This window comes from Bidens hawaiensis, unplaced genomic scaffold, assembly GCF_021521415.1.
Source record: "Bidens hawaiensis isolate Kalapana, Puna unplaced genomic scaffold, B.hawaiensis_p1.1 tig00004748_1, whole genome shotgun sequence".
Lineage (NCBI taxonomy): Eukaryota > Viridiplantae > Streptophyta > Magnoliopsida > Asterales > Asteraceae > Bidens > Bidens hawaiensis.
In genome coordinates this window covers 476025-495328 of record NW_027491294.1, presented here as the reverse complement: position 1 = coordinate 495328, position 19304 = coordinate 476025, and the positions used below count along the sequence as shown (strand labels likewise).

Here is a 19304-nt window from a genome sequence, read left to right as displayed (position 1 = left end):
TATCATTGGTCCCTCATCGTGTGAGCCCAAACAATGAACACAAAGTAGCCAACGTTTCTTGGTGGAGGTTATGGATACAAGAGATGTTGGGCTTCTTGGTGTAGCTAGTCAATACGAGTTAATCAACTGACAAACATAAAGGGAAAAAAATGAAAACGAGCACAAGTGACTTACATATTAGAGCATTCGCATTGGATCCTTCAACTATATCTCTAAAGTTTACTTTTCCAAAACATCTCACATTTAACCGTGTCTCTATATTTATTTTACTCACAAACACTTATTTAGTAAGTTTTTTTATATACAATCACAAAATTTGTAGAAAGTCGAATATGAGCCTCTAAATACAATACAGATATACTTTAGTATTCTGTAAATGTTTTTCTCTAGTTTTGTCTATTATAGAGAATCAATATAGTGGTGTTTTTTTTATTTCTCTACTTTTTCCTCTATATATTATATAGAATACATGGATATATAGGCACTACTTTTTTCTCTATATTATATAGAAAACATGGATATATAGGCTCTAATGTGAATGCTCTTAGCCACCTGTTAGTTATAGTTATATGGAAGTAGGGAAGATGGTGATGAATCTTTTGTTTCATCTTTTCCTATGATGAATTGCTACATAGACATTGATAGTTTGATACCAAAGATGCATAAGTCTCTAAAAATGTTAGTAACGATGAAACACATTCATGGATACATGATGAATCTCAATGATAGCATGTAGTTTTGCTTCTTAGGGCATGTTTGGCTAAGCTTTTTGTTTTTGTTTTTGGATGAGTAAAATGTCCAAAATGCCCCTCCAAAAAGAAAAAAACTTTAATTTGGAGCTTTTGGAGGGGTATTTTGGACATTTTACCCATCCAAAAGCAAAAAAGCAAAAACAAAAGGCTTAGCCAAACACCCCCTTAAACTTTTCATTGATACTTTTATTAAAATTCTTGGATGTTTCTTAAAGTTTTCTGAAGGCCAAATCTTTGGCAAACCCATGTTTTGGCTACACAGGGCACACATTTAGATTTTTCTATTTGTAATTATAAAAACAGAAAACACCTTACGTGGTAATTTAATTTAGTAGCATGACACTGATAATCCTTGAATGCCATACTGTCATTTATTTACGCAACAGTAGCAGAAATACAGCCAATCACAAATATTGTTAATGTTGAGCAACCATGTTCAAAGGAATACCCAATTTAACAGGTCCATCAGTTTCTTTGATTTGTCCACAATAATAACCTTTCAAAAACCTCATGGTGCTAATCATTTACACAAAAACCATCAACATCCAAGAAACAAAATATAAAACATTTAAGCAACAATGAATACACATCAAACACATGTTCAAAAGTTTTCATAGATTCAGAAGCTTAACAATTTTCAAATAGAAAAAGACATATTCTTCTTCTAATTCTTCACACCTAGATCCTAACATAAACGCAACATATTACAACCATTCTAAATCATCCCTAAAAACACCATATCATTCATTTACCCTACATCACCATAGCAATGTAGATCAACACTCAACAACAAACTAAGCTTTCTTCGGGGACTTGGTCGACTTCGATGGTGATTTGGGTTCCTTTGCAGCCTTGTCATGAGCCTTCTTGGGCAACAGAACCGGGTTAATGTTCGGGAGAACACCACCGTGAGCAATGGTCACACCAGCAAGAAGCTTTCCAAGTTCATCATCATTTCTCACGGCCAACAACACGTGTCTCGGATTGATCCTGTTCTTCTTGTTGTCCCTAGCAGCATTTCCAGCCAATTCCAAAACCTAATCCCCAATTTCCAAAATCACACAAATTATCCCCAAATTCAACGCCAACCAATAGATTCATAAACATAATTTCCATTGCATATCAGAACAACCTACTCAACCTAATAACGGATAACCGGTTACCAAACGCATTTAATCATGATAACACTTGTTAACCAAAATGTAGCCCCAAATTCAACATCATCTTCATAAACTAGAAGCACACAATGATCCAAATGATTCATAACATAAATTTCCATTACATATCAGAACCGATTCAACCTAATTACAAACGACCGGTTACTAAATTCGTTCAAACATGATCTCACCTGTAAACCTAAATTTAGTCCTAAATTCAGCATCATCTTCATAAATTCAAACCACACAATCATCCAATTGAATCACAACATAATTTTCATTGCATATCATAACCAATTCAACTTAATTACAAACAACCGGTAACTAAATTCATTTAAACATGATTTCACTTGTTAACCTAAATTTAGCCCCAAATTCAACAGCATCTTCATAAATTACAAGCACACAATCATTCAATTGATTCAAAATCAGAACAGTTGTTAGATATTAGAACCTGTTTATCCTAATTACAAAGGATCAATTCCAATTATTAACCTAATTTCAGATCCGTAACATAAATGAAACTAAAATTAAACAATCAATTACTACATTTCCTAAACAAATCAACAAACAAACACACAATTAATCAAACAATTAACCACAGCGTCAAAAACCTAATTCCTAAAATTAAATAAAATAGAAATTAAATTACCTCAGCAGCAAGGTATTCAAGCACAGCAGCGAGATAGACCGGAGCACCAGTACCAACACGCTTAGCATACCTGCCAACTTTCAAATACCGACCGATCCTACCAACAGGAAACTGAAGACCGGCCTTGACGGACCGTGTGACCGGCTTCTTCTTCGGACCGCCTGCTTTCCTTCCGGCAGCGCCTTTCTTCAACTTACCTCCGGCTTCCATTGTGGATGAAAGAAATGATTTGGTTTTCCGGTGAGTATTTGTTTAGATGAGAGAGGATGGATAGAGAGCGTGATGATAGGAATGGAATGAGGGCTCATTTATACGGTTTTCTTTCTTTTGCTCATCCTTGTGGTTTTTTTGCTGTGGCTGGTTTATGCCGTTGGATTGGGGTTAATCAACGGTGGTAGTTGGTGATTCGAGTGAGTGGGTTTGAGCCAATTGGATTGTGACATGTGGAAAGGTTGGTTTTCTTATGGAATAGTTGCGTTTTGGTCCTTGTGGTTTGGGTAAATTACGAGTTTATTCGGATAGTATGTTTTTAAAGATTATCTCTCGTATTTTAACAAATTATGATGTATATAAAAAAGAATACCTTATATTCATAATTTTATCAGGTTAGCTACCTATGTATCACACGGGTTAAAATCAATGTTTTAAAAATGGTATTTTACTTATATCGGATTGGGCTAAAAAATTGTACAACCGGTTGAACCGGGTTATACCGGAATATTCAACCGGTTGAATAGTTTACCTTATAATTTTCTATAAATGTAACTGAAATCCAAAAATAACCCAAAATTAAATAATTCCTATGACAAAAAATAATCCAAAAGTTAATCCATATAAATAAATAATGTAAAACCACTCAATTTTTAAACAAATAGTTCTTAAGGTTATACGTTTAAATGTTAATTGTTGGGTTAAAAATAATTTTGGAAATATATGGGCCGAAAATATCAAAAAATTATCGGGCTTAAAACCGGTTTGCCAGTAAAACCGGTATTTTAGACAAAAACCGACGGTACGATGTTCTAGCAAACCGGTTAAAATTACCGGAATCAAAATACAGGCCTACTGTGAAAAATCCGATTTAACCAGTTCAACCGGCCGGTTTGAACCGGTTTTAAAAACATTGGTTAGAATAAGTAAATTTATTTGGATAATAATATAATGTTAAATACAAAAAATATGTTCAACATATATAAAGATATATTATATGGCATAATAAATTACACATTACACAATATAGGAAACAAAAGTTGTTAGAAGATTCATAAATCTCTAAATATTTATTTGTATATAATATTTGTAGTTTAATTTGTAATTTTAGTTTATGTATCAAAATTGAAATTAGAAATTAACTATTTTATCTAAATCAACATGAAAATTCGTTACTTATAAAAGTTTAATATTAATAACTAATACAATATATTTATATAAAACAAAACAATATATTTATGTTGGTATTAAATTAATAATAATAATTTAATTTCAAATGATGCACTTACCGTTTAATTAATATTCATTATGTAATACCTTATAATTTATCTAAAATAATCCGCCTTTATAAAAATAACATTTACAATTCATTTAAATTCAAAACATATATGTATATTTTACGTTTTCTATAATTCCCGCTCATGTGTTACACGGGTCACTCAGTTGGTTATTTAATTCAAAAGTGGAGTTTTTTTTCAAGATGGTAATTTACTATATATATATATATATATATATATATATATATATTTTCCAGTCTGACAACATCATTTTGTCTTTCAAAATTAACGAACATTAACTTAAACGTCTTGAGTCTTCCGATGCCAGCCTCTTATTCAGTGCCACGTGTCTCCTCAAGCGAGCTGGCTCATCCTACTCACCTGCGTGCATACTAAAAGTCAGCTACGCTGAGTGAGTTCTAGATAATCGGACGCCACACAATACATACACATACATACATATCCGAAGATACATATCCATACTTAACCAATTACCCTTCTGTTCTACATACATACTTACTACCATACATACATACATATCTACAAGCACTAACCTCAGTCTACCGAGAGTACGTTCATAGTCCGCCGTCTATACCTGTACTCAAGGTCGTGAACACGTAAAAGGTCCGCCGTCCTTACCTATGTTCACCATTCATGGTACGTACAAGGTCCGCGATCCTTCCCTATACCATCATACATCCACAACACGTACAAGGTCCACGATCCTTCCCTATGTTGCAACCTAATTCATAGCACGTACGAGGTCCGCAGTCCTCCCCCATGATAAAGCACGTATAAGGTCCACAGTCCTTTCATGTGCTGACGCCTATCTATATTACGTATAAGGTCCGCAGTCCTTATCTACGTTACGTATAAGGTCCGCAGTCCTTATCTACGTTGGCGTCTATCTCCTATAACACGTATAAGGCCCACCGTCCCTATCTACGTTTACATCTATCATCTACATCACGTATAAGGCTCGCAGCCCTTAACTACGCCATCACCTGCCAAGTCTATGTCCAACAGAAGTTAGAGGGATTTGCCATCCTAACTTATTATGTCGAACGTAGAACTCACATACCATTCGTGTACCAGTATACACATACTTCACATATACAATAATTACATTATAGCATAAGAACACTCTAGGTGTTCTTTACATCCTTCATTTAACAACCATACCCCTTGTCGTTACGTGCAATATCCGAAGATCGTTCACGCCCCGACAAGTATTCATTTGTAATATTCATACATCTTCTATATATAATATTCGTACCTTTATTTTTAACCTGACAGTACGCGCAATATCCGAAGATCGTTCGCGTACCGACAAGCAATCATTCATATCCATCACATATATCACATATGGCATACACTTATCACTTAGGATAAATGTATTAACAACACGTCGAGTATGCACACAGCCCCGAAAACATAACAAGGAATGGGGCTAGAAACTCACATGAACTCTGCTTCTTCCTCTGATAGTTGTAAATCCCTTCTTTAACTGTGCTCGGCTGACTGTATAAGTTACACGTATCAATACTCACCTGATCTAATCTGGTGGCCTAGTATTAGCTTACTTTTACTTATCGTTTTAATCTATTCTCTAATCGAACTTGACTTTAGGCGAAGTTAAACCTTAGGCGAACTTAGCTTTAGGCGAAGTTAAACCTTAGGCGAAGTTAAACCTTAGGCGAACTTAGCTTTAGGCGAAGTTGTCATCAGGCGAACTTGGCTTTAGGCGAAGTTGTCATCAGGCGAACTTGGCTTTAGGCGAAGTTGTCATCAGGCGAACTTGGCTTTAGGCGAAGTTGTCATCAGGCGAACTTGGCTTTAGGCGAAGTTGTCGTCAGGCGAACTTAGCTTGCAGGCGAAGTTCATCAGGCGAACTTAGCTTGCAGGCGAAGTTGTCGTCAGGCGAACTTAGCTTGCAGACGAAGTTCATCAGGCGAACTTAGCTTGCAGGCGAAGTTGTCGTCTGCGGCTACTGTTCGTTCTTAAATCCCTTAATCACCTTCGTTTCTTAACCAAATAACTCGATTTAGGTACCCACGGGATCGTCTGACCAGCGCCTACAAACCCCAACCATCAAATCGACCTAACATTGATGTTTAAAGGGTGCGATTTAGGCATATAGGTTACGGGTTCTTTTTATCAATCGATTAACCCATCAAATCATAACCATTTTCAGTAAGATTAGCTTTGTTGGATTCGTTTTTACCATACAAACTCAGATCTATCATTTCTCAAATCAACCCGAACCTACACGAACGATTTCTAACTATAAACGCACCTTGAACGAGTCGAACTACGAACACGGTTAAGCCTTGATGTTGTTTTGGTCCGTCACAACGTTCCAGCACCAACAAGCTCGGGTTTTCACCTTCGGATCTTGGTTCGGGTCGTGTGTGTATGGAATATGTGAGAATGAGGATTAAATGGTGGTTAATGGTATTTATATTTAGGGATCATGGGCTTAAGCCCATGGACTCTCCTTCCTTCTTTCATAACCCAAGTCCATAACCCATATCCATTACCCAACACTAGCCCGACCCATACCAACTCCTACTCTATTTATTTATTTCCCGATAACCCGAGTAAACTTTCCCTCTATTATTAAGTAATATAATTAATATCATTTTGAAAATTTCGGGATGTTACATAAAGTAGGGCTACCGGGAACGGAGCCTTACATGAGCCACATCCAATTTATTACTACCACCTAATCAGTTTTTTTTTTTTACTTTTTCATTTATTAATTATTATTATAAGGTTGGCAATTTTATATTTTTCGTTTATTGATTGACCAGATGTCATTTGATGTCACAACCTTAGTTTGGGGATCACTTTTGAGTTCATGCATGCATGGTTCATAAGGCCCTGTAGTGGCTGTTTTGTCCATCCAAAAACTCTCAAAGCCTATGGGAACAACGTTTCTCGAGACGATTTGGCCTAGAGAGTGCATTCCACAAAGCGTCAGGGTTGAGGTTGATGTTGATCAAACTAGTCGTTACTAACGGTTATATAAAAAAACATATTATTTATTAAAGTGATTACTTTATGTAATTAGTAACCAATATTTGAAATTGTTCCAAATAGGTCACTTATAAAGTATTTTCTTTCAATTAGGTCACTAAAGTTTCCTTTGTGTTCAAATCCTATATATTTTACATGGATATCAAGTTCCGTAGGGTTTTTTTTATGTTTATATAGTTTGACATTGCAAAATAAGTTTTTAAAATTGAAAAAAAAAAGTAGTAAAAATAGAGATAAATAAATTTTAAATTGCGACAAAATTAAATAAAAAAGTAGTTAGAAATCACCTCTTTTTAGGTTGTAGCTTTTTTTTTATAAGAAACCACAAATTTTTTTAGAAAAGATTTGAAAAGATAGTTATGTGAGATTAATATATTTAATACTGTAATTATTAATTGCTTTAATACCCAACAAAAGGAACATATTAATTATTTTGCAATTTTCCCTTTTTTATATTGCAATTTTCTCAGTTTTATTTCAATTTTTTGCAATTTAAAAATGATTTTTGTCAAATTTTACTAATTTTTTCAATTAAAAAAAAATTATTTTATAATGTCAAACTATTTAAGAATAAAAAAAACCTACATAACTTGCTATCGAGGTAACATATCTAAGATTAGAATACAAAGGAAACTTTATTAACCTTATTGGAACAAAACATTTTATAAGTGACTTGATTGAAACAATTTCAAAACGTGGTTATTATTCCATAGAGTAATATAATACTTTATAAAACCAAACTTATCAAGTTTTTTAAAACACTACAACTCAATCTTTCATTTTTTTTTCCAAAAACACAACAATTTTTTTTCTCTAGCCACTATGAATTCATTCAACCATTCCATGTTCAGTTTTGGACCATTTGCAACCAATCAACGCACGAACACCACCAAACCAACTCAACCAGACACTACCCAACCGACTCAACCGAACACCACCTAAACGAGTCAACCAACCCCTAACTCGGTCGGTTTTAATTTCGACCCTAACATGTTGTCGTACATGCAAAATTTAGGGATGGCCATCAACTTCAAGTCGGTGTTTTTAACCCACTGATCTAGGATGTCGTGATCTTGTCAAAAACAATGATAATCAGGCAACCTAATCACCTTAAATGAGTTGGAACAAGTAGGGCGTCGAACCACGAGAAGTATGTGGTCAGTGTAATGTGTAATGAAATTCTAGCATTATGAAGTGGCAATTAAGAGCGTTGATCACATTAGCTATGATTAGAGTTTATAATTAAAAAACAATTAGTCAAGTTTCAAACAGTTTACAAAAGCAAATCACACACAGGATTCAATCATGTAACAAAATTCAATCTCATGATTTAACAGGTTGGTTATCATTAATCGAATCTGGTTATTCAACTAGCTAAACCTTAGGCATCAACAATCGTTAATACGTAACACTAGTTATCAAAGGGTCCCTGCCAGCGTGACTCAATTAAGAGCAATTGTATGCTTCATCATATCCAAACTAATCAAACAACCCTATGAGCACGTATCAAAACAACTAGCAAACTAATGGTTCTGATTGAAATAAATCTAAACCGAATTAGTGCGTAATACTATCAAACATCAATGTTTATAGATCGATGATAAACAATTACAATTAGTTCGTTCTCAAACATAAGAAAACTGTAAAAATACAATACTCTACATCCCGGGTATGACTCGAGAAGACTAGTCGCGCATCGTCATCGATAGGTATCAGTTTTGATGATAAACGTCATTAGGATTAATCTCTAGATGATTCGGAAGGTTGGAAATCGTCTTCAGGCTCCTGCAACCTGCTCTGGAACGTGAGATATGCTTTTGGGTTGTCAAAATGGTATTAAAATGCAAAATCCTAATTTTCCCGAAATAAGGTTCTATCGCGTATCGCACTCAGCATGATCTGGGCCCATCACATATCATGATGAACAGTCTGCAACTCTGTCACATAGCACGATGGGTCTCATCACAGTTAACTTCATTTTCTTGTCTCGTTTCGCGTGCCAGTCATTCCGGGTCTTAATTCCATGATTGTACATGCCCAAATTAGTTGCATTAATCACCTTTGGTCTGTAATAAGATAAACATGTATGAAGTACCGAAGTTCGTACAATAAACCTTAAAATTGTACAGTTAATGTGCTAAAATATGTACATAATACCCGACCATCACCCACCGACTCAACCGAACTTCCCGGTGACACAAGAGGAGATGGTGTCGGAGACGCAATCCAATTCGGTTATATATCAAGATAAAAAATTCAATGGAGATGTTGAACTATTACGGTTTTCCGTTAAGGTATTATGGAAAATACTATAATACCAGATGGGTTATTAGCATCTTGAGTTGAAGTCATAACAAGTTCAAATCAAAATTAGAGTGTATACAAGTTATGGCTCTATGAATCGTTAAACAAGTCATATAAGCCAATTGATGTTTCTAAATGTTTAGTTATTAGCTATTAAAAAAAACAATTTGTTCCTTTTTATATTAATCTTTGACAATAACGAAATGCTACAAATTAAAGTATAAACTTTGTATAAAAGGAAGTATTTAGGGAGTTGTAAATATTAAATTTATGATACTTTTGTTAAATAAATAGTTAGATTGTATAGACTTTTGTTCGTGTTTATTTTAAATTACACTTCAATAAGTTCTTCCTACATCTTGTCAAAGTGAAATGTACTTAAACTATCAAAAAAACACGAGGCTCACAGTTGGATGCCAATCCTTACATGTTGAAGAGATAAAATAATTTGCGAATTAGTTATTGGATATATGTGAAGGGAATGTTGGGGATGGGGGTCAAATGAGTGTACAAATTTCCGATGATCTTCTAATTAACAATTCATTATATCCAATATATGATTTAATAGATTTTGTTTATCATTCGATTTTAGACAAGTTCATGAACTTACTTTCAAGAACGGGCGATATTGTCGGTTAAAATTATTTGTGTTTATTAGACGAATAATATAATATTTAAATATATAATCAAATTTCTTTACGTGACGAATTTCCTATTTTCCACCCGTGTACTACACGGGTTAGTAACCTAGTATATATATTAAAACAATTGAGTTTTATTGAATAAACTCTATTGTTTCCATATATAACAATCACTTCTATGATTTTCTTAACAATTAAATAATTCAAAAATTAATTAAATTAATCAATAACCCACAATTAATTCACATACTAATATATTTAAATTTAAATCATCTATAAACTAACTTTTAGCTAAAACCGACAATTTTAATATTCAAATTTAAATTTCAAACTTAAACCGAAACTAACACAATGAATGTTCAATTTTAATATTCAAATTTAGACCAAAATTAACAGCATAATTAATTCATATCTTTACTAAATGTATTTACTCTAAATCTAAATCATCTATAAATAAAAAACGTGTAATAACTATTGCCAAACCCTCAAGTATTAGATGTCCAATTTTTAAAATTTCAAATTTCCACTACTTATTTGACCTCATCTTATATATAGAAAACCATTTCAACAATCATTTCTATAAATTCGGTATTCCATATTCATTTGTTTATATCATCATTTTCACTATTCTGAAGCTGTTATAACTTATAACTACGACTTTGTATTCAAATTTCTATCATTTGTTATTGTTTGTAAGTGAAATTCACATATTATTCAATTATGTTATTCTTATTTGGTATTTTGGTTGTTATGCAGGCAAGTTAGCTTGAGAATTGGATGTATGCAAACTGGTTATGTGAATGATTCATGTTAAAATTTCCGTATTGTCAGTTCTACTTAAATATATTTCTTTTGTTCTTATTGTTGGTGTACCTTGAATGAAACTTAATTATTTGAATTGTTGGTATTATTTGCAGTTCATCTTTTATGTTGCACACATCTTGTTGCTACTTAGGTAGGTCAGATCATGAAGTTTGAGGACCATTCGGAGACTAACTCGAGCCATGGTAGGACCTGGTCACCAAATGCGTGTTCTGATTGATGTAAGATTTCTTGAAATTCATATTTACAATTTTATTTTTATATGTTGAGAGCTTCCTCTATTCATATTTACAGTTTAAGAATCATTTGGAGACTAACTCTATCCATGGTAGGACTAGGTCACAAAAGTTCCACCTGCTCCTTCCAAAATTCAATATACATGTTGAAGGTTTTGAGATATGCGGAAATATTGTTGATTTATTTCCTTATCGAAATTATTATGATAATTATTCCGATTACATCCATTGATAATTCTTACTAATTTTTTTTAATAGTTTAGTGTATCTAACATTAATTTATTTTTAGAAAGATTAATTTATGACCTCTCAACTTGGTAGATTGGCTAATTGCATGGAAAAAGTATTTGATGGAGATTAGGTTGATTATGTTTGTTCTGGTAATTACGAATGTATTTTAGTTGTTAATTTTCTATCATTTTTTATTTTATGTAGCTTAGACAATTCATGTAAATTAATTCATTTTATATGAATGACAATCTTTATTTTCTGTGTTAAAATTTTTGAATCTTATTAAGAAAGTTTTAACAATTAGTTATTGAACTTTCAAAAAAATGGAACGTTTTTTTATAATAATATTTACAATTATTTATTTCTGTTTTTAAAATTCAAAACTGACTACTATTGCAACAATCTTTTGTAGTTTTTAGTAGTATTCAGTCTCAACTAACTTTCTATCTTTTATATTTGACCAAATTTTAATTAGCATAAATGATAAATTTAATGTAGCTGGAAATTTTAAATAATTTGCTTTTGATTATACTCGAAAGTTAATAAATTTTGTATTAAAAACTCATTAATTTATTTAACCAATTTAATATGTGGTGTATTACTTATTTCAAATTTACATTTAAAAAATCTTAGATATTTACTATAACTGCTTATTTATTTTAAAATATTCATCATCTTTAATTTTAATGATACATATCAATCATTTATACATCAATTTATTTTTGTTTTTAAGAATCGAATTTGATCACTCTTTTTTAGTTTTAATATTCCTCGATCTCAATAAACTTTACATCTTTTATATTTGACCAATTTTTAATTAGGCATAAATGTCAAGAATTACCGATTCGTCTAAATTGTTCCGGCCAAATTAAAAAATAAACTAAATAGAAAATAAAAACTTTCAATATTTTATATTTGACCAATTTTTAAATAGGCATAAATGTCAAGATTAATGTATAAAATTGAAAAAAGAATAATCTAATGAATTTATTGTTAAATAAGGTAATGATGCTAAAGTGTTGACAATAATTTCATGATAATTAAAAAAATTAATAGTATATTGTTTAGTTACTGAATTTTCAAGAAAAATGTAAAGTTTTTTATAATAATATTTACATTTATTTATTTCTGTTTTTACAAAACCGAAATTGACGACTTTTGCAACAATTTTTTGTAGTTCTTAATAGTATTCAATGTTATCAAACTTTCCATCTTTTATATTTAACCAATTTTTAATTACGCATAAATGTCAAGATCAATGTATACAGTTAAAAAAAGAATTATATAATGAAATTGATTTTAAATAAAGTAATGATCTTAAAGAGTTTGAAACATAATTTACTGCAGATTGCAGTCAGTTTAATTAAATTTTAATTAGGGAATGACCTCTATGTAATAAAATTAAAAATAACCAGTTTAATTTTAATTATCTATATATTATTTAATTATCTATATATTATTTTAATTATACTTAATTAGTGAAATTAGTAGAATAAAAAAAATTTATTGCTTCAATTTAACTTAACACATTTAACTAAAAAGTCTTTGAATCGAAATAAAAAAAAATTAATTACAAAATAATTTATGATAAAATATACCTTTATTTATTTATTTATTAATGTTGAAATGAAACTCATAATACCTTAAGACTTTAATTGTATATTTAATCAGGTTGTTATGGTTTATTTTATTTTTTAGATTTTGAAGCAAACTGATTTTTTTTGTGAAATGTCGAAGAAGTTGATGGTGGGCTAATATGATTATAACATGTTCATGTCTTCGTTTGATTTTTTTAATTTAGGTGCATAGTAGGTTTGTGTAAGTAATATTAACTTTTTATGTACACAAGTTAAATGCTTAATATTTTGGTTACAAACTTATGTTAACTATTTTTGTTGGTTTAAAATGTTAGTTATGAAATTTTATGGTTGTTTATATGTTTTCAACCCATGTCTAACATGAGCTACTATTCTACAAATATATTGGTGGGTTAGATACTTTTACATAAATGAATTAATTTCTTATCATTTATGTCGATTTAAGTTAGCCGATAGTCTACATATCCAGTAGAGTAAGTTATGTTATTGTTGTTTTCTATGTAATATTTTTAATTTCCATGTCTTTAATATCTTTATGAACACCAAATATAAATAACCTATAATTGTCATTAAAGTTAATAGTATTTGGCTTCCCAGTTTTATAATTTTTCTGTTTTATGTATTAAAATCCTTCATTAATTCAGTAAAATTGAAACATCATGCTCTACAAAATTCTGTTTTTATATTTATGTTGTTCATCGTTTTCATATGCTAACCATATTATATTATATTATCGATTTGTTCAAAATTAAAGAAAACAGAATTTTTGGGGCCAATCAACGTCTTCCAATAAGAGGAGTTATTCAAACGGTTAGTCATTTTAATATTTTTTTAGTTACCCTTTAAATGTTTTTTATGAATGCATTTTTTTTAAACGTGTAGCTTCAACACCAAGAAAACTACTTATTAGCATTTTAACGGTAATATTTTATTTTAAACGTGTTAATACACTATATTGTATTAATATAATTTTTTTATTAACTAAAATATAGTAAATAAAAATTAATATGTTATTAACTAATAATTAAGCACTTGTAACATAAACTTATAAACGATTTTTAATACATTTATTATTAACTACATTATACATTTTTTATAAAAAAAGTTTTAATAACACTGAATGTATGTTTACACATTTCTTTTTTCTATATTCTTTTTTAGAAATGCTACAAAACATAATTTTTAGTTATCCAATACTATTTTATTTTCTTAAAAACCAATTAAAATATGTGTTTTAATTAAGATGTGTATACGAATCAATTGATGTTAATTAGAGGCGCAAAGATATTTCTCCATTATTTTTTTACTTATATTTGGTTTACTCAATTTACATTGTTGCCAAACTTAGCAACAAAATTCATAAATTTAGTTGTGGTTTACATAAAAAAACAGTTTTTTGGTTTTTAAGTAAGATCACACAAATTATTTTTTTATATTTTAATTTGAACTAAAACTTTCATAAACACATTATGCTAAATAAAATCAAAAAGACTGAAATTATTTTGACTCATAGATTGGTTTTAAAAGTCGGTGTGCCAGTAATGTTACTAAGCAATATGGATCAAAATAACGGTTTGTGTAATGAAACTAAATTGCGAGTAATTAATTTGGGTAGGCGTTTTGTTGAAGTAAAAGTTATTTCAGGTATTATACTGGTTATCGCACTTATATAATTCGTTGTGGTCTAACACCTTCAGATAAGAAACTTTCGTTTAAATTGAAGAGAAGATAGTTTTTTCCATTTGTAGTCTATTTTGCAATGAACATTAACAAAAGTCAAGGTCAATCTCTAGCAAAAGTTGACATATATCTCAAAGACCCGGTGTTTACACATAGACAACTCTATGCAGCTTTAACAAGAGCGAAGAGTGGTTTTAAAATTCTTATATTAAACAAGGAAGACAATGTTACAAATAAAGAATAAATATGGTTTATAAGGAAGTCTTTTTTGTAGCTTATAAATTTTACATTTTTAACTTTTGATTATGTTTTCAAATATTGTAATTTGAATGTTATTTGGGTTTATCTTTGTGTTTCACAATCATTTGTTTCGTACCAATATCATTTACAACTTTAAGTATGTTGTCGTCCCGAATAACATATAACAACTTATGTTGTCCTTTCAAATGATATGTGTTTATTTGAAAATATCAATATTTTCACCCGTGTCGTACACGGGTTAATAACCTAGTTATGTACTAACAAAGTTGAGACACCCTATATGGAAGCTTATTATTATTATTATTAAAATATGTACCTTGATGGACTTTCCCTTTTTGGCTAAATCTTTCTTTTCCTGAGCCGCTAGATAGTTCCCGGCAAGATTCAAACTTAAATCACACATATCATCTGGCAGCTGTGAACTCTGGCTTCCACTTCCACTTCCACTTCCACTTCCACTTCCACTTGACTTGTTGATGGTTACATTTTTCATAGGATGCCCACCAGGTTTTCCCATTTCTCTATATATAATTTTTCCAACCATTGTTTAAAAGTAGAGTGAGGCGATGATAAAAAAAAATACAATCATGACAAGTAAATAAAGACTGTTTGCAACTAACAAATTGTCACAAAAGATTTTTTTTATTATTATTATTCGGTTATGAGATTTTTTACCCCCAGTTGAAAATCAAACCAAACCGAATTCGGTAAGGGGATAATCGATCTGTTCGGTTTCAGTTAAAAACAAACAAATCACTTCAAATCGTATTATGTGGAATTCATCCAAAATAACAAACTTTCATGTTTGTGTTCCTGATTCGGACAATTGTTTTGAGTTTCGTACTACATCAAAATATTCAAACAAACCCAACATACACATCCTAAAACATCCAAACTAACGAACCGTTATATAGTCTTGAACATGCAACTATTCAATCATGAATTAACCATCCTAAAACATCCAAAATGAAAAAACGACATGGATTTGGGTATGGACTATAAATTAGACATTGAGTCATATACAAAATAACTAATACAATCTACATTTAAAACGATTAATTCGGTTAAACCGAAAAAATTGAACAAATCACATTAAAAAAAGGCCACGTCAACAAATTGATCCGCAGATATAACTTAGAGTTCAGTTTTCGGTTATAACCAAATCGAAAATCGAATTATGAATTTGGATTCGTTTTTTTGGGTTTTCCTAAACGCCCCTAATATGATGTATTAATAAAATAAGAATGATAATTTAATGACTAGTTAATAATACATTGGGAAATTATGAAGTTTGGTTTTTCAATTAATAAGGAGTATTAACAATGACCAAAAAAAATATTAACTCCAATATTATAAATTAAACCCTATAAATGCATACATAACTATTAATTATAAATAAATATTAAATAACTAACATTAAATGTTCATTTAAAGTTCTATATTCTGTAAATTTTATAAACTGATTGTTTTTTATAATAAAATTCCATTTTTACATTGTACTTATAGATATTTGAACCCAAAATTTCATATTTATGAAAAGAAACACCGTACTACTAGACCAATAGATCATGAGTATTTTATAAATTGATTAATGTATGAAAAAAGTTGTAAATGACTCACGCTCATTTTGTATTGCAAAACATAATTTTCGAAAATAAATTCACTCAAATACAGACGGAAATTTCAATCAAACACCAAATAAATATTTCTTTAAATGAAAAGGACCTAGTTACCAAAAGAATTAAAAGAATTCCAGTGCAACAAAACAAAACATATGGTCATAAACGATTTATAAACTTACTTACTCGTCGTATTGTCTTGTGTTGCAGACTTGCAGATGCTTATCTCGCCTGTAAATAATTAAATGTGCATATGATTAAGCAATTGTTACTTTTCCTCGTGTTTATAGCAGTGCATATGCATTTAATCGACTATTTAATTAATATAATTTACGTTGCCGTTTAGCGTTTACTGCACTGATTAAATATTTATTTTGTTATGTCGCTAAAATTGATGATAATAATATTAAAGTTATTACCAAGTGCGTCAATGCTAATATATAAAAATATGAAGTTAATAAAAAAATATTATTGTTTAATATCAATTTTATGTATATTTAATCTATATATTATAATAAAGTAAAATAATTGTGGACACGTGTCGTTTTGTGGTTAATCGTTATAATTTTTTTCCTTCCAAAACTAATATACGCCATAGATCAACAAGAATTTACTTTCCTTTTACACTCCATTTAGTATCTTACTACTCTACTAAATACCTACTACTATATGCCACTTGTCACACTCTCATTTATTCTCACATTTTAACCCATTTTCTTAAATATGGATATTACATGGGTCATTACCCACCCACTTTATTTGTTATTCAAACCTCCTATCATTTATCCAATCAAACCCTAGATACCAAATTTCTCCAAACTCCATCACGTATATCTTTCCATCGGCCCTCTCCATTGTCTCCACCACCACCCCAAGTGCCGGCAACGAAATAGACCCTCTCCACGGCCACCACCGCCACCACTACTATCGCCCCCTTTATTATATCTACTATATATATACATATACGACACAACGGTGGACCTCAAAACCCCTAAATCTCTTTCTCTCATCTTCACCAGGTAGTATTATTATTATTATAAAATTTTTTGATTGAATTTTGATATTAGATTGATTGAAGGCTTATGTTTAATATGTTCAATTTGAGATTTGTGTATTAATTAGCTCTTTATAGATCATGTGTATTTGATATTATTATTATTATTATTACACATGAAGAAATCATCATTCATCTTATTATTATTATTATTATTATTATTCATATGATTATTATTATTCATTTCATATTTACAATTGATGCCAGTACACATAAATACACCATGTCAGAAATTAGACATTGACTGCTGTAAATGTGTTTAAAGCACTATTGCTCATATATCTTATACAATGTTTCACTTGCCTTTTAGTTACGGAATAATATTTTGTTATTAATGAGTTTGTGATTATCTATCTGACTGATAGGTGTCCGTCGGAACTCGGGTGTGTACCGTCGATGTTACCGTTACATAATGCGGTTGCTGTTACGAGATTGACATTCTGTTTGAGCACTACTGAAAGGAGTTGCAGATCTCTTTCATAAGGTACACATTGTTGTATCTTTCTAGGCGTCCAATATGAAAATATGTTGCTCTTTCACAATCTATCTGACTTTTTTCTTTTATGTCAAGGAGTTACTTTTTGTTATATATAGAATATCTACTCTTTTAATGGATAGGTTTGACCGATTGAGTGGTTTTTAAAGGGAAAATTATCAAATTGCATATTTACAACTGGTTAAAGACTAAAAGGAAAAAAAATGTTTATTTGGGTATTCAATCTTGTTGATCCGTGCATTTTTTTAATCATTCATCGACGAGATTTTCAACTTGCAATATTGTCATGAGTCATAAAACTATCTAGTCAATGGTTTTATTTTGTTCTTTTTTTTTCTTAATTCTTTGAGCCGACCAGATTTTATAGGTGCCTGACGAGGTTACTTTGGTTTCCAGTGAGACTTTTTTTTTCTTCCGACAAGATTTTTTGTCTTCTCACGATATTTTTGACTTCTGATATTTTTATGACTTCCAATGAGATTTTTCGGCTTTCGACATGATTTTTTGTAAAGCCCTGTTACCGGTGCCTCACATTGGACGTTGGATTTACTCATAAACGCAGTTCTAAATATCAGAGTTAACTAAAACTTTTCGCAGAACATAAAACTTTCATAAAACGTTACATATCAAATCATAAACATGTCTTAAAACATTCTTCTTGTCTTTCAATATTTAAAACATAACTTATAAAACATAAAAGGTCTCCAGATGCCAGGCTTTTATTCTTCTGCCATGTGTCCCGTTCAAGCCAGCTGTCACATCCTATTCACTTGCGTGCATACTAAAAGTCAGCTACGCTGAGTGAGTTCTAGTTAATCATACATCATACAATACATTCACTTACCTTCAATCACGCATCCGAAGGTACATAATAGTTACTTTACTACTTTACTTATATATCGTACTTTCATACATACGTACATACTTTATTAAGTTCATACTTTATATATATTTACTGTCCATTCTATCTCAGATATTATTAGGGTCTGATCCCTTCATTTTCTATCTCAGATATTATTAGGGTCTGATCCCTCTTTCATTTGTCTATATTAGATATTATTTAGGGTCTGATTCTTTTCTTGTCTATCTCAGATATTATTAGGGTCTGATCCCTTTTTACTTCTCTATCTCAGATATTATAAGGGTCTGATCCCGTCTTCTCTATCTCAGATATTATCAGGGTCTGATCTCTCTTTCTTCTTCTTCGTTCATACTCATACATATACTTTCTTTAATCGTTATTGCATATTCATATATCGTTCATATATTTATATC

General features: G+C 30.7%; 1 protein-coding gene across 1 annotated transcript; it reads right to left on the bottom strand.

Moving 5' to 3' along the window:
* Window positions 1-1352: 1352 nt before the first annotated feature.
* On the bottom strand, window positions 1353-2844 carry LOC143627965 (histone H2A-like). Its single transcript, XM_077097667.1, has 2 exons — window positions 2562-2844; window positions 1353-1789 (listed from the first exon to the last, which is right to left on the bottom strand). Exons 1-2 carry the CDS (start codon window positions 2769-2771, stop codon window positions 1547-1549), a joined length of 453 nt encoding a protein of 150 aa, XP_076953782.1. The 5' UTR covers window positions 2772-2844; the 3' UTR covers window positions 1353-1546.
* Between the last annotated feature and the right edge of the window lie 16460 nt (window positions 2845-19304).